Source organism: Cuculus canorus, chromosome 4 (assembly GCF_017976375.1).
Source record: "Cuculus canorus isolate bCucCan1 chromosome 4, bCucCan1.pri, whole genome shotgun sequence".
NCBI classification, from domain to species: Eukaryota; Metazoa; Chordata; class Aves; order Cuculiformes; family Cuculidae; genus Cuculus; species Cuculus canorus.
Window position 1 is genome coordinate 48,815,882 of NC_071404.1, and position 14,064 is coordinate 48,829,945.

Genomic DNA, 14,064 nt, shown 5'->3' on the forward strand with positions numbered 1-14,064 from the left:
ATTCTGTTTTGTATGTGTCTGAAGGAAGTGCAGTTACAGACCGTTTCATTCCATTTGTAGCTGACCTACTAAGTAGGGCAAAAGAAGTTATTTATTGGCTGTGCCTCCTTAACTTGAGCTTCATTTTGACCCTTCTGACCCAAGTCTGGCAAACCTCCTTGGCATGTGCTAACAAAGCACAAGCAAGCTCTGAAAGCCAACACCAAAAGCTTGGAGGGGAATCAATATACCCAATACATTTCACTGTCGGATTCTCTGCCTACTTCACTTTTGTAAAAAGGATAGGCTTGTTAGAGGACAACTTTAGCAGCTTACACCTCCAGTTTCCTCACAAGGAATATTTTGCTTTAGACAAACCACTGGCAAAAAAAGGTTTGCAATCCAAATTTTCAGATGCATTTCTGAGACATCCAATGCAGCTTTCTCCAGTAACAAATTTCAGCATCCAGCTGTATCACAGAAGCTTTTGAAACACTTTCTCTGAGACAAGTACTTAAAAATCAAAAAATTATTACCAGTAATCCTTACATAAGCCATTTAACATTCTCTAAGGGACAGATCTAACACATCTGAAAGCCAGTGAGAGCTGGACAGCTTAATGTCAGTTTACCATATAAAAGCTGGGTCATCTTTCTTGTTATGTGCTAGGAGCTTTGAATAAGACCCAAATATCCACAGGCCATGTACAAGCTTTTATCTATTAATCCATAGATTCCTTAGGAATTTCTATCAGTCGTCAAAATAGCCACAAAAACTATGTATATCATATGCCACTGGTACTTGCTGACTATCGCTAGTCCTCGTATAAACTTTGTTTCTACTAATAGTAATAATAGTACTGCTAGTAATTAGTAATCCTAATAAAAGCATTCTGCTTTCTTTCTTCCTCCCTCTACTCTTAAATTACAGGTGGCGTTTATTTGGTTTTGGTTTTAGGAGAATACACTGGATTAATATTCTGAAAATATCTGAAAATACCCATTAATTATTTCTCCACAGAGAGAGATTTTCTCCACTCTTCAGTACTGAATCATTTTGAAGTTTATACAACCCTGATCACCACATCAATTCAGGACCTCAGTTTGCCACTCATACCCGTTAAGCATCCCACTGCAGTTCTTTGCTGAGTAGAGAACTGGCAGACACAAACATACGTTGCAGTGCTTTGCCAAGATGTCACTTCAGCACCATAAACTTTCACTACTAGCTAAAAAATCCTGCCAGCTGCAATGTTTGGCTTTTACAATATCAGCAAATGGCACCAGTTATCACTACAAATCCCCCGAAGATAATGACTTCTGGATAGGCACTGAATGAATCACATGTGAGCTACTAACCTTTCAAGGTTTACACACTTCATCTTGGCTAGCAGATGAAAGAAACACTGAAACATGGCAGAAGATGCTAAGGAGATCATTATTGTAACCCAGTAATGTCTGCAAGCTTATAAAACCTGTACCTTATGTTTCAAAAAAATGCCATTATTAAGTTTGTCAAACTATGATGAGTTACATAAAACTATTTCCTGTCCTTCACGCAACAATGGGCAGGAACAGGAATAGTTGGCATGAATATGAACCATCCCCAAACGAACTTAAATATATTCCTTTCAGCAAGCAGCATCTTCCTGAATATTTAACATGGAATTGGCAAGTATCTGGAGCAAGGGGGAAAAAAAAAAATGTGAGTGCTGCTTGAAATCCCACAGATGGATTCATAGGAAAGACTGGGACACTCTGAAACAGAACTGGTTCCATGTTAGCTCAGGAGACTTGCATAATGCAAGAGCCATACATACATAAGGGAGACAAACACAGCAGTCTGGAATATGCTACAACAGTATATTATGTTAGTTACAAAGAAAATTGGAGATGGAGGATATAGAAGGTGGAATCGAGAGAGGAGTAAACAACACAAGAGGGAGGAAAAAGCGTAGACTACAGACATGCAAATGCTTATGATAAATGCAAAAGTCTGATTCCTGGTAAAAGGATGGGGAGTCTTTTGCTTCTCTCTCACAAGTTAAAGAAAAAGAAATGAAAACCTGTCTTCTGCTATTTGTAGATATTACAAATATTGTCATTATCATGACATATGAACAATTCCTAGAGGACAACGTGTTCACCCTTCTATCAACTAGCAAACAATTCTTGTTCTTGGGGACTGAGGAGGACAGGAACACCCAGTTTAAGGATGAGGGTACTTTATTTCTCCAGGGTCAAAAATAAATTTGTTCTTGAGCAACTGCTAGAAAACAAAGACCAATACAATGCCACCCAAAAGCTCATCCACTTAATTGCTCCATAGATAACGAGGAGTATATTATGGTCAGAAGTAGTGAAGGCAGCAGCTAGACTCACAACATCAGTCTGCACTAAAATGTTATCTCACAGCATGAAAGCCATTAGGAAACCAGGAACACTCGTAAGACCTTTACATTAAACTGGTATTTGCTCCTGGATTAATGAAAAGCAATACCCTTGAGAATATTTAGGTAATACCACACACGTTGTCTACCCTTGTGACTCAAGTCAAATCCCACTTGAGTCATATATGTGAATGCATGGAAATGTTTTGACATAGACATGGCCTTCTTTTAAATACTGCTATTTTGCCCTCTGAGAAAAAATACTGACAAAAAGGCCCTACCAAAATAAATCAGTCCAGCTATGCTAAAATCAGAGATATGTCAGTTCACTGACAGTCTCGCTTCCTTCATCAATTCAAAGAAACAGCTAGCAAATGCTTACTCTTAAGAGGAGTTTTCAGTGATTCAGCTCCTGAGCAATGTGGATCCCCTAATGGGGAATCTCTCTCCTCATGCTTCTACTCTCAACCCATCTACATACATTAAAAAAGGAAACATTGCTAATTGCTGCTAAATATCCTTTCTGTTTTGCAGCAGTCACTCATATATTATGCGTAGATCAAGAAATGGAACAGCAAGAGAAAAAGTAAAACCTACCTCAAACTATGTGCTCTTAACTTGTTATGATTTAAATAGAAATTTGAAAGCAAGTATTGTCTGATTGATGTTCAGTTGTGACGACCCGAGCAGGCCGCCTTCTATACATCATCTAAAACACCTTGGATTCCTTGAGGAAGATTTACTGTCTGCTAGCTATCTTACCAGAAACTACAAGCTTTCCAAACTACTGCTGTAATTGCATCTACAGATCAAGCAGGACTGTCACATCAGAACCATGGTTGGGTTCATCCTACACAACCAGCATCTCCACTAATTTTTGCATTGCAGTGCAAAGCCGAGCGGGCACCGCCTGGCTCAAGTGTAGAGGGTTAGACCTCTGGCTGCTTGGCAGGCTTGCTAGGGATCTAGATGACATATATGTAATGATAAACTCACCTACTCTCTACTGTGACCATCTACTAGAGCCATAAATGCCAAGAAGTAGTTGAAGAGAGCAACTGGATATTGCTGCACCCCTGCAGCCTGCTTATTTTAGTGTTTACAGAAAAGCGACAACTCCAGAGATTAACTGAGTGGAAGATATTTCTGCAGTTGCCATGCCAAAACCTTACTAAAGTTTCTTTCCTTAGTTCAAGAATTAACGACTTCCTCATAATAAGTTCTAGGGGAAATGAATAAACCTTTTTATTCCAACAAATAACAATGGTTGGAGTCTCACGTAACTTGCACTTCCTGTCCTGATTTTCATTGGTGTCTATTAGCCTTTTGGGACACCAGCTGGGTAATAGCATGAAATGTAATGGAAAGGTGGAAAAACAACCCTGACTCCATTTCTGAAGAAGTAAATTGGATGTCTCTGCTCAGTAGCTTTTCCATTCTGCTTCTGAGCTAGGCTTTTCAAGATTAATCTACTCACCTACAGACTGGAAACAAGATGGGAAAGAGTGATCCTTCAATGAGCCAAGCACTCTTCTGATAATACCGATTGCAAAGATGGCCAGAAAACTAGAAGATACTCATATTCTGTCAAAATGAATGGTTCCACCTAACCCAAAATTTTGGCATCCATAGACCTATTTCTGGAACTTGCTTACAAAATATGCATTAAAAATAAAAGCTTTCAAAGTTTCAAGAATTTTCCATGTACCAAGCTTTTTCAAGTACTAAGCAAGGCAATTTATATTGTATGCAGGTTGCAAGGGAGCTACTAAAACAGTGATGAAGACTCTAATGTTAGGCATTTAAACTTCAGGGACTGGTCCCCATACAACTTCATAAAAAGCTAAATATCAATCCTAAGTTTCTAGTTATTTCCGCATAAGATTTCTACAGAAGGATTTCTAAACAGATCCTGGTATTTTTAAAATGTAAAGCGCAAAAATTGAAGATTTCCTATTCAGCCTTTTTTTTCCTTCGTTTTAAACTACAGGCGTCAATTCCCACTGTTTTGGGAACACTACCTAATCTTTCTTTGCAACAAGACAAAAAAGAAATCTTTGAAAGATGAGGTAACACTTCCATTTCAAAACAGGCATTTAATAATGAAAAGAAACTTCCATCCTGCCACTGAAAAAGAGAGAAATCTTCAGAGGCACTTACAGGATTTGCATCCCATCTCCCAGTAACATTGCCCAAATGAATGAATAACAGCAGGCTGCAGTACAGTGTGATGCATGGTATCTTAATAAAAACTTAGTTGCTCTTATATCATCAAAATTAAAAGGTGTTTCATCATGTCTTTATTCCCAGTAGTACACAAGGCCTCATGGACCTTCGCTGTAAAAAGGAGGAAAAAGGCTTACATGCATTGGTATATTTGATTATTATGATTTCCCAAAGTGGATTCATCTTGGCTCACTCAACGGAAAAATTTGCTTGTTCACAAGACTAGCTACTCTGATGAAGAAAAGTAGTAAGACAATAAATAATCTACATCAGTGGGATCCAGTGCACTGAACATTTATGCTATGACAACATTTGGCTTCTAAGAAGTCCCAGGAAATACAGGCTTGGATACAGGGAAGAAACTATTGTGCAGTCACCATTGCTTTCCTTTTTTGAAATTATTTTTCATATTAAATGCAATTAGCAAGAGCATTTAGTCAAATAATATTTTCTATGAAAAAAAAAAATTAAAGTTCTACCACTTACAGTCTTCTTTTTCCTTGCAAGCTTGGTAATTAAACCAATGAGTTGTATTACCTGTGCTGTAAGTGTATTTTCTATATGTTATCTGCTACTGTAAATTTATGTTTGCATTTACAATGCAATTTACTGTAAGTTTCTTTAATTTACTGTAAATGTGTTAAGAAGCTCTAGAAAAAAAGACAGGATTTAGCATATATAGATACCAAACAAAATCCATATAGACCACATGGATTCTAAACACAGTAAGGACAAGGCCTGCTACTATATTTACTTTAGTAGGATCTACTGTATCTTTTCTAACTGTATCTTTTCACGGTATTCAAAGTACAAGGCTGTGGAATAATATGCATATACATTATCAATGTTCTTTAATTTCACAGATGTGATTTTACTCTGTCACAGCCATCACAACTGGTATTTAAGCTCCACAATATACAGAACAGAATTATATGAAAGTCATCAGAGATTTGCTTTATGCTTTATAGTGATAAGGATCTACATGTATATATTAAGATTAAGAAGAAAAATTAGGTATTGTCAATATTAACATAGCTAATTGTGTATTGCAGCAATGATGATCCTTATGATATTTAGTTTGAAGAGGTAAGAACAGAAAAGAATATTCTCAGTGTAATAGAAACTAAGGGTATAGACTATTGTGGCTATGCCATAGTCCTCTACTCCCTGGCAGTTCATTAGATACTCAATTTTGTAAGTCTTCAACATAGCTTTTACAAAGCACCACGGCCACATCAAAAACAACGGTTTACTTACAGCTGAACAAAGAAGGACTAAAAGCCTCCAAGGAAAACTGCTTTCAAAGAGAACAAAACTGCTTGTAAAATGTTTTCAAGAGCAATCCACCACAATGGAGTAAATGCCTACCACAATGTAACACTCTTTTCCCCTCACCCCCTGAACTAAAGCACCAATAGGATATGTTAGACAGGAATATACTTCAACAACAGATCAGGATAAAGAAGAGTTTTTAAGGATTCAATTTTAACAGCTCCTCTGAACACTAACTGAAAAAAGGATACACCATAGAATTTCTTCATGCTAAACCAATATGATACTCATATTTTTGTGCAAATATTCTTCATAATCCTATTTTTTTCTAATACTTAGATGTTTATACAGAAAACAGCACAAAATATATCTATATCTATGTATCTATATCTCTCTATATATATCTTCTGGCTTATTTTTGTCTCCAAACACCACTATACACATTTTGGAAAGCATCTTTCCCACCAGCTGTACTTTCATCTAGTGTTAAATGGAAGAGCATAACTGCAGTTTATCAGCAACAAAAATGTAGTAATGCTCAGTATTGTGCAAAACACTTAATGTTCACCTCAGTGCTGGAATAAAAATATCTGCAGGGTGTTTTATAGAATGAGCTAGAGTAAATTTAATCTGAAGAGCTCAGAATAGCGGGAAGCATTTTTGAGCTTGTGTCACTATATTCATGGAAGACAGTGATTCGCCAGATAGATCTGCTTTTCCACACGCGAGATGAAGCTGCAGTACATAGCCCAGGGGTGATCAAAAAAGGACTTCAAGGCCTTGGGATGGCTAGTGAAGGAATCCAGGTGATTTTTTAGTTCTCTCCTTCCAGTTGTGGGCAGTGACATTGGAAGGAACAGACTAGCCCAGTCTGTTAATACACAGCTCTGTGCCTGGTGCCACCATAACGACTTTGGGGTTATTGACAGTGGGGTGGCCTACATGGCATCAGGCTTACAGGCATAAAATAGGAGCCACCTTTCTCAAAAAGGAAGAAGAGTCTTTGCCCAGGAACTTGCAGGGCTCATTGGCAGGGCTTTAAACTAGATGTGAAGGAAGAGTGGGATACTATCAGGCTTGCCTATGACAAGCTGTGGAGGGCATACTATGGTTAGAGGGATGGGTACTAGTATGGGCCTTCCATCTGTTGCCCTGGGGGATGCTGGTGATGCTGCAGCACAGTTAAAGACTTGTGGGGACTTTTGACTGCATCAGAAGCGTGGCCAGAAGGTCGATTGTGGTGGTTCTCCCCCTCAACTTTGCTCTCATAAGACCCCACCTGGAGTATTGTGTCCAATCCTGGAATGCCCAACAGAAGAAGGGCATGGAACTGTTGGAACGGGTCCAGAGGAGGGCTATGAAGACAATGAGAGGGATGGAGCACCTCTACTATGAGGAAAGGCTGAGATTATTAGGACTGTTCAGCCCAGAGAAGAAAAGGCTCCAGGGAGACCTTATAGCAACCTTCCAGTACCTGAAGGGGTGCACTAGAAACCTAGGGAGGGACATTTTACAAGGGCTTGTAGTGATAGGATGAGAGAGAATGGCTTTAAACTGGAAGCGGGAAGATTTAGATTAGATATTAGGAAGAAATTCTTCACGATGAGGGTGGTGAGGTACTGGAAAATGTTGCCCAGGGAAGTTGTGTGTTCCCCATCCCTGTAAGTGTTTAAGGCCAGGTTAGATGGGGCCTTGAGCAGCCTGGTGTCCTTGCCCATGCCAGGGTGGTTGGAATGAGATGATCTTTAAGGTCTCTTCCAACCCAAACCACTTTACGGTTTTATGATTCTATGGTTTTAGATGCAACGTATCTAACTACTCAGTGGATTGGTACAAAAACTCTTCTGTTGCTTAGCTGCAGAGGATACAAATTGTGTTGGTAAACCTGAGACTTGCTCTTCGACCTTTCAGCTCTATCATTATATTTCCATTCAACTGTATAGCAGTCCTACAGCTGCTGCCCCCCCACTAGAGGCTGCTGAGGTTCAGAGTCACCACTAGATCACAATTTAAACTGTGATCCAAATTTTGTAAGACTTTTCAGAATAATTAAGTTCCATACCCAATCCTACTCAGGTTCTCACATCTTGCAAGTCACTCAAAATACCAGCTACAAACAGGAGACACTTTCTTTGTTGTTCATTTGCTTATCATAATACAAATGATCCTGCAATCATATCACTGGCAGGTACAAAAGGAAACACTTTGTCTCCCCCTCAGTTCAGGGTGACTACTCATCTTTCCACCTATTCACCTGGCAAAAACCCATAAATAAACAAACCTGTTTGGCCAGTTGGTCCTTCTTCACCAATCCGGTGGCTGCAGCAATGTTTCCTGCTCCTTCCACTGTCTTCTGGGCCACTGCCGTCACTCCTGTCACCACAGCTCCCCCAACATTAGACACTTGCTCTTTGGTCTTCTCAGCCACTGAGAAGCAGAAAATCAGAAGATGGAAAAACACATTTAGGCATTAGGAGCTGTAATTTTTTTCCGAAGGATCACATCTATCACCGACAGCTTAATACCATGAAGAGCCATAAGGCCACCACACTGTGTGTACCCCAAGTGGATCTTAAGAAATCAGACTACGCATCTGGTAACATTAGAGCAGCAGAGGCAAAAATTAGCCTCATTTGTGGCTCAATTTCTTTCATGTGAAGGATATCTGATATTTTCATTCACGTCTAGCTGTACTTTAGAAAAGAAATGTCATTACCTAAGGGCCATTATGGTGCCCATCTCACTGTGTAACACGTAATAGTTGCATTAAATATATCCCAGTTTGGAAATGAATTCCAATTAGTTTAACAAGCACTTGTTGCATATTACAGGGCATGGAACACAAGATTTTTTTACATTAGACTCAAAAGTCATTGTTTATTCTTTTATTTTTACTTTTTAAAATAGTTTTGATTAATAAGCAGAGCTACTGTTGCTCATCTAGAGAATTTCAAATACAACCTTTCACCTGATTTTCTGATATTTTTGCTCCACTGCTCATGTGTCCATAATATACTCATATACAAAAAGATTGAAAGCCATAGATGCCAAAGCAAACTGGATTAATAGCTTACTTCAAAGCCCCAGGGAAAAACCAACTAATTTAGCCTACATATACATTAGTGGTTGCCATTCTACGTTTCAGAATATTACTGGGTTCTTTCTGCTCATTCATCCCAAAGGGCTCTTTCTGACAGGAACTTGCACTATAGGGAAACAGCTCTAAGAAAAGAGATGGGATGACTTCACGCCTTAAAGATACACAGTCTGACTTTCAGAAAGAACCACATTTACTCATCCGATCCATAACATTTATTCATAGCTCTATTTGCACCCTCTACGAGCACAGGATGGATTCTGCTTGGCAGACAGACCACTCTTTCAGAGACTTTTTTGAGAAGCACCTACAAAGAATAGGCTTTCTATTGATGTGTTACATTTCCTTAATTCCTTACATAAAGACTATCATCTGTCCATATCACAGGGCATACAGCATAGATTGCTATGATTGACATTAAATAAAAAGCTAGAAAGGTAAATAATGTGCCCAATATGTGATTTTTATTTTAAAAACATAAATAAATGTCTGCTCACTGAAAATGGAGACAGATCACTTAACACTCATTCTAGCTAACTTAAAGTGAAAAGTTAGTAATCAACTGACTGTTATTCATAGGATGACCAAACACAGGAGCCTTCATTACAAAGCAGGACAGTAACAGACTACACTGTCTGAAACTAGAAGCAGAAAAACAGTCTGTTCCAAAGATTTTTCCAGACTGTATGTGCTAACAAGATACAAATTTATGAGAAATTTCACTGTATCCTTCCAGTACTCTATTGCCAGGTTTTTTTCCAGAAAAAAAAAAAAAAAAAAAAAGTAGGTTTTGCTGAAAAGCAAACATTGCCCTCAGGGAAGGTCTAACAATGCTGGCAAGTGCAGGGATACATCTATGAAGATGCTCCATTTGATTATTATCAGCTGCAGACTACAAAAGCTCTAGATTCTACACATGAAATCTATATAGGAAGTTTTTCACTAGTTCTTGCAAACACATATCTTAAGGAGTGTGTCCTTGTAACCAGATATATGTTCCAAAAAATATTTAGACCTGACTGCGCGTGTAGTCTTTGAGAAACAACCTGAGTAACGGTATGAGACAGAAACTTGTTAATACTTCGAGATTAGAATGGTTAGAAGAAATCTCAAACGGATCTAGGTAAAAAAAAATGTATCATCTTGCAAAAATAAGTGAAGTAAATGATATTCTGCAACTAATTTAAAGAAAATAAATGAGAGAGATGTGCTTTGGGTAAGTTTCAGTATTGCTTTTTGTTTCTCTTGTCTCTTTCCTTTTCTGGGAGAGGAAGCAAAAGGAGAACAAAACCAACTGAACCAAAAGAACCTTTTTATATACATTTTCTTCTGTTAATTTTTTTGTATGGAGGTGACATACACTGTTTTGAAAATTCCCTTTTCCAAACTACACTGAATAGTAGAACATTTAAGAGAAATTCAGCATGCTTGCTGCTGACAAAGGATCACAGGCTCAGCTGCTTTAAAGCAGACCCCTCCCTTCTGATAAAATAAGGCAAGTTTGCGCTGTGTCCATTATCAATAGTCATAATTAGTTTCTTTATCTCAAGATCTTAAGACAAACTACACAACAAAAGCAAAATATCAAGAAATTGAGTCAACACTGCAACATAAACTGAAATCAGAATCTTGGAGATAAATCCAGCAAACTGAGCAGACAGCACAGATTTGTGAAAGCACTCATACTAGTAGGAGAAAGAGAGTCATCTTTCCGGTCTCTAGGGAATACCTAAGCACTATCAAAGTCTCTGTTATAAAAGTGGCTCCATAAATAATAAGCTCCACCCCGGTAGCCCTTCAGTACAGAAATCCTTGCGAGAGGAGAACAAAAACCAAAATAGGTTTCCAGTATCATGTACTTTATTGCTTACGCTAAGTAGTAACAGGGGAAAAGCATTAAGAGTGCAGAATGAAATCAGCTCAAAATGCAGAAGGTTGATACCAACTAATTAAATTAATCTGAATACTAGGTTGTTTAATGATCTGAAGCCATTAAGTCTTGGTAAAGTTGATGTCTGCTTTGCACCACAATGCTGAGAAACAGAGTAAATCAGCTTCTGCAGAATTCTGCCATGCTATGGTCTGATTACTTCTGTCCATCTACACAGGGACTATCTATTCCAGTATATGATCCTGGGACTGTGTACAATGACTGTGCCAAGGCTAACTTTAAAATTGAAGTTCTAATACTGACTATACCCCTGTGCAAAAATTATTAGCATTGAAGCTTTCTTTTCCTTACTTACTACAGATAACAGGGTAACATAAAATATCAATGCAAAACCTTTGGAGTAAGACAAAATAGGAACTAGTTTCTTTCAATTTTGAACTATAAAAGTAGATGAAAGCCATGGGATTTCTCTGAATTAATTAAATTATTCTTACTGCACTAAATATACTTTTGCATATGTATTTCAGACAACAAGTTTGCCTTTCTTTTACAAAGGAGCCTTAAATACATTGAGGGTTCTGTAATTCATACAAGTTATTGTAAGATACCTGATAAAGTTGAAACAAACATAAAAGGAATACCAGTGACTACGAACAGTAAGAAGAACAAGAGTGATCAGATAAAAGAATTAAACAAAACAGTTGACTATGCTTTATAAACACTGATATTGTGTCTTGACTCATTTTCGGGAAATGGACACATGGTTGAAGTATCAAAGGGTTCTGGCCCTGATCTTTTGTAAAAACTAGTGCTTTACTTTGATTATCAGGAGATAGACTACAAATCTTTCATCTTTTATACTGTACATTTCTGGACATTTATCCCTGGGAGATAAGCAAGGTGGATGAATTATGCATTTACAGTCTAAGGACAGTAAAAATGTTCATTAGGCAGGCAAGTCATATACACAAGCTAACGCCCCATAAAACCAATAAGCAGAGCTTCTTCAGAGCTTTTGAGGTAGGGTGACCTGACAAATAACCCGCTCACTATATTCCTGTGAATCACAGCCTGGGATCCTCATTTGCAGAGTCTCAGTGCCATTAAACCCAGTACAATCAGGTCATATTTTGTTTAAAGCAAAAAACATCTCAGTCTGCTGTCTCTGGGTTTGGAAAGCAACTGACCAAAAAGTGTATTTATTTGTTCAGCACTTTGAGGTGTGTCAGCTTCCAGCTCCTTCACCAGCAAAGGGTTTCAATCCACAAACTGTTCAAAAATACCAAACCTAGCAAGGCCTCGGAACTCAGACAGTAAGAAAAGACTTACTGCACAACTGTGAACACACACTAATTTGGATCAGTGACTCTAGTTTGCATTTGACTGTCTACAACTTCTTGCATAACTGTTATGGAACATTAATAAAATCTGTTATGTCACCTCGGGTTTCACATGATTTTAACACCCTGGTGCAACATAAGATGACCACCAGAAGTGGTGAACTCCTAGACCTATTAAAAGAGACAAGTAGGTCTTTACAAGTGCCTGTAAAGGAAATCTTGTCATATTGACTTCAATAGCAGTGATTAAAAAGGATTTGATTTCTAAGACAACTTAATAAGCATTTCTCAACGTCTTCATATTATATCTCATGGCATCACTACAGTGAACCCACACCTGGTCTTGCCTACCTTCTCTGCTTTCCAGAACAACTCTTCATAGACTTGCAATTTATTTTTTATTTTTAAAATATATGCCCAATCATCTCCTTTGTTCTTGTGCTACCAAGCCCATACTGTTTCATTTCAGAAATCGTGCTCCCTGGATTTTGCATTAGTTCTCCTCACTACCACATTTCAATCTGCATGTTCTCTTCTCATTTTCGTTCAACAGCCAAACTCCTTTCAAACAGTTTAATAGGACAGAAGGAAGCAAACTGTGGCTAAGAACTCATTCCTAGGCTTTGAGTAGTTCACTTTGTGTTACACATTTTCTAGAGTGGGTAAGGAGTGACCGCTATTTGACCTAAAATTTGCGGTAACTTTTCTAAATGTTCTGTTTATAGGTGTATCATGTAACAGATGTGTTCTCCTTATGTTTGGTTTTATAGTCTATTTTATGTGTTCCAGAATAAAATTCAACATCTTCTCAAACCTGTCAAAAATTCTGTTAAACTACTTAAAATTTCCTGTCTCATATTTCAGTAAAGATGGATACATGCAGCATTTGGGACTAGTCGTTTCTCTCAGGAGAAGGGAATGAAGTTCCCCACTAAGCCAGCCTACCACAAAGTCCCAGTGCTTCAGCAATTTTCATTCATACCTGCCAATGTCTTTGACTTTTATTCACCAGCTCAGTGAACATCACATACATTAACTTTCTTGCCAGTGCTGTCAGTTGCTGTTCCCATATCTGTGATAATATTAGATATACATGCTTCAAATCTCAACCTACTGTAGTCCTCTACTGATTATAGTAGCGATCCCTCTGAATAGTTCTCTTAACTGAGGTCTAACAAGCTGAATTTCAAACTTCATAACAAGAACAACTATGTTTAGCCTGAGGCTAAACTCTGAAGGACTATCACAGATGTTCTGTTCAGATTTGTTTTCAAACATACTCTTGACAGACTTTTCAAACATTTATTTGTGTTGTGATATGAAGTACTACCAAGGTAAGTTTTACCTACAGTTGTTTATCCTTTGCATTGACTTATGTGAGCACAGGTGAATGATACACTAGCTGTACACAGAACAAAGAGAAAGAAGAAATTCTTTTATTCCCCCTTACTTATTTGACTTCTAATCTCCTAGGGGCGAAACACCTCATACATTTCTTGTCCCTGCATTTTCTTCACATCTCCACAAGTCACTACAGCAGAAAATTACACGTTCTATTCAGCACACTATGGTCCACTAAGGTTTCCCTGCATTCTGTACAGATCAAAGGCTTCCATTCACTTTGCTGCTTACTACAAATTATTGGTTACCAGTTTCAGTTCATACCAAAAAAAAGATCCCTGCAAATCAATTTAAAATGCAAATTTACTCTTTTTCTTTGGAGAGATGGTAATGTGAATATACTTGCCCAGCATTAACGTCAGAGTTTGAAAGTGTTGCTGTTATTGAGAGCTTAGGCGTTTCTAAAAAATATTACAAAACCCTCGTAACTGTAACAAATTCAAATCAGTTTAACAAAACTCTGAAATTT

The 14,064-nt window shown here is 37.9% G+C and overlaps 1 protein-coding gene across 1 annotated transcript in view; it reads right to left on the reverse strand.

The window, feature by feature from the left end:
- SNCA (synuclein alpha) overlaps positions 1-14,064 on the reverse strand; it is a 77,783-nt gene that overhangs the window by 52,284 nt on the left and 11,435 nt on the right. Inside the window, exon 4 of the mRNA XM_054066421.1 lies at positions 8,148-8,293. Within this exon, the coding sequence (XP_053922396.1) occupies positions 8,148-8,293 (146 nt within the window). The remainder of the gene's footprint in view (positions 1-8,147; positions 8,294-14,064) is intronic.